This window comes from Hibiscus syriacus, unplaced genomic scaffold (genome assembly GCF_006381635.1).
Source record: "Hibiscus syriacus cultivar Baekdansim isolate YM2019G1 unplaced genomic scaffold, ASM638163v2 tig00001349_pilon, whole genome shotgun sequence".
In the NCBI taxonomy this organism is placed as follows: domain Eukaryota; kingdom Viridiplantae; phylum Streptophyta; class Magnoliopsida; order Malvales; family Malvaceae; genus Hibiscus; species Hibiscus syriacus.
The window spans coordinates 318,721-319,934 of NW_024061867.1; the positions used below are offsets into that span (position 1 = coordinate 318,721).

The 1,214-nt window shown below is 38.6% G+C and overlaps 1 protein-coding gene across 1 annotated transcript; it reads right to left on the reverse strand.

Moving 5' to 3' along the window:
• Window positions 1–325: 325 nt before the first annotated feature.
• On the reverse strand, window positions 326–892 carry LOC120125766 (late embryogenesis abundant protein Lea14-A-like). The gene is made up of 2 exons (XM_039144114.1): window positions 654–892; window positions 326–577 (listed from the first exon to the last, which is right to left on the reverse strand). The coding sequence occupies exons 1-2, from the start codon at window positions 857–859 to the stop codon at window positions 328–330; spliced, it is 456 nt and encodes a 151-aa protein (XP_039000045.1). The 5' UTR covers window positions 860–892; the 3' UTR covers window positions 326–327.
• Window positions 893–1,214: the final 322 nt, after the last annotated feature.

Consider the following 1,214-nt stretch of genomic DNA (forward strand, 5'->3'; position numbering starts at 1 on the left):
TTTATGTTAAAATTGTTAAGAAATAAAAAATCTATTTTCATTTATGTTCATTTACGTTCGTTCGTTTGTGTTCGTTTAAGTTCGTTTATTCTATTCGTTTATGTTCATTTACATCCATTTGTTTATGTTCGTTCGGTTCGTTTACAGAACTTAGGGTATCATTAGGGTATCATGTTCCTAATCAAGCCTCTAGATGATGATTTCATCCATTAGCACTCGAGCAGAAAGTTTTATTCTGAAAAGACATAACATTTCGACACGTTCTTCATATTACAACATAACTAAAGGGGAAAACGAACAAGTTTTTGAGCAAACTATACGACTAATTCAAAAGATGTCACTAAGGGTAGGAAGCTTGATCTCTCCTTTTTTAGAAAGAGGGATAGTAAAATTCCCTAAGATAGGAAGATCAATGGTAAGACCAACTCCCAATTCATAGTCAATATCCCAATCTCCACCAATATCCTTGGCCAAGCTCACCAGTATATTATACGGCACCTTCATCGGCACGTTCAGCATCGTCGTATCGTTGGCTTTCAATGACCCCGGGTCCGGTATCGTCCCGGATGCAATCTCTCTGTTCCCAACACATAATCAATAACCCAAAAATTTTAAAAACTAAAAGAGGGAAATAAAAACGGCATCAAACAAACCTTCCAGCGCTTTTGAAAGTGTAGGAGATCTCACAGATGGGGATTGAATGGCTGTAGGGGTTGTTCACAGAGACTTTAGCCTCGTACTCTATGTTCTGGTGGCTGACGTGTTTCAGATCAACGTCGGTAACGTCGGCCTCCGGCTTCTTGATGTTGGCCACCTTCTCGGCCACGAAGTTCTTAGCTTTGTCCACCAACTGCGACATTCCGAACCGAGGGATGTAGATTTTGGTTAGGGTTTTTGATAGTTTGATGTTATAACGATGTAGTGTAAGATCATGTTGTGTGTGTGTGTGTTTTATATATATATAGGGGTGGAGGAGACATCTGGGTTCGAGCCACGTGTAAGGTTTGCTGGATCAGTTTGGTGGAAACACGTACGTGAGATTGGATACAAAAAGAAGTGTAGAGTCGGTGTGTTTTCCGTAGAAGGAGATCTCCGTTTTTTATTATTTCCTTTTTCTTTCTTCACACGTGTCACTCATTCTGTGAGAGAGGTAATTGAACATTTATTGAATAATTATTTGAATCTTTTATTAAATTAAAACTGATTATAAACTA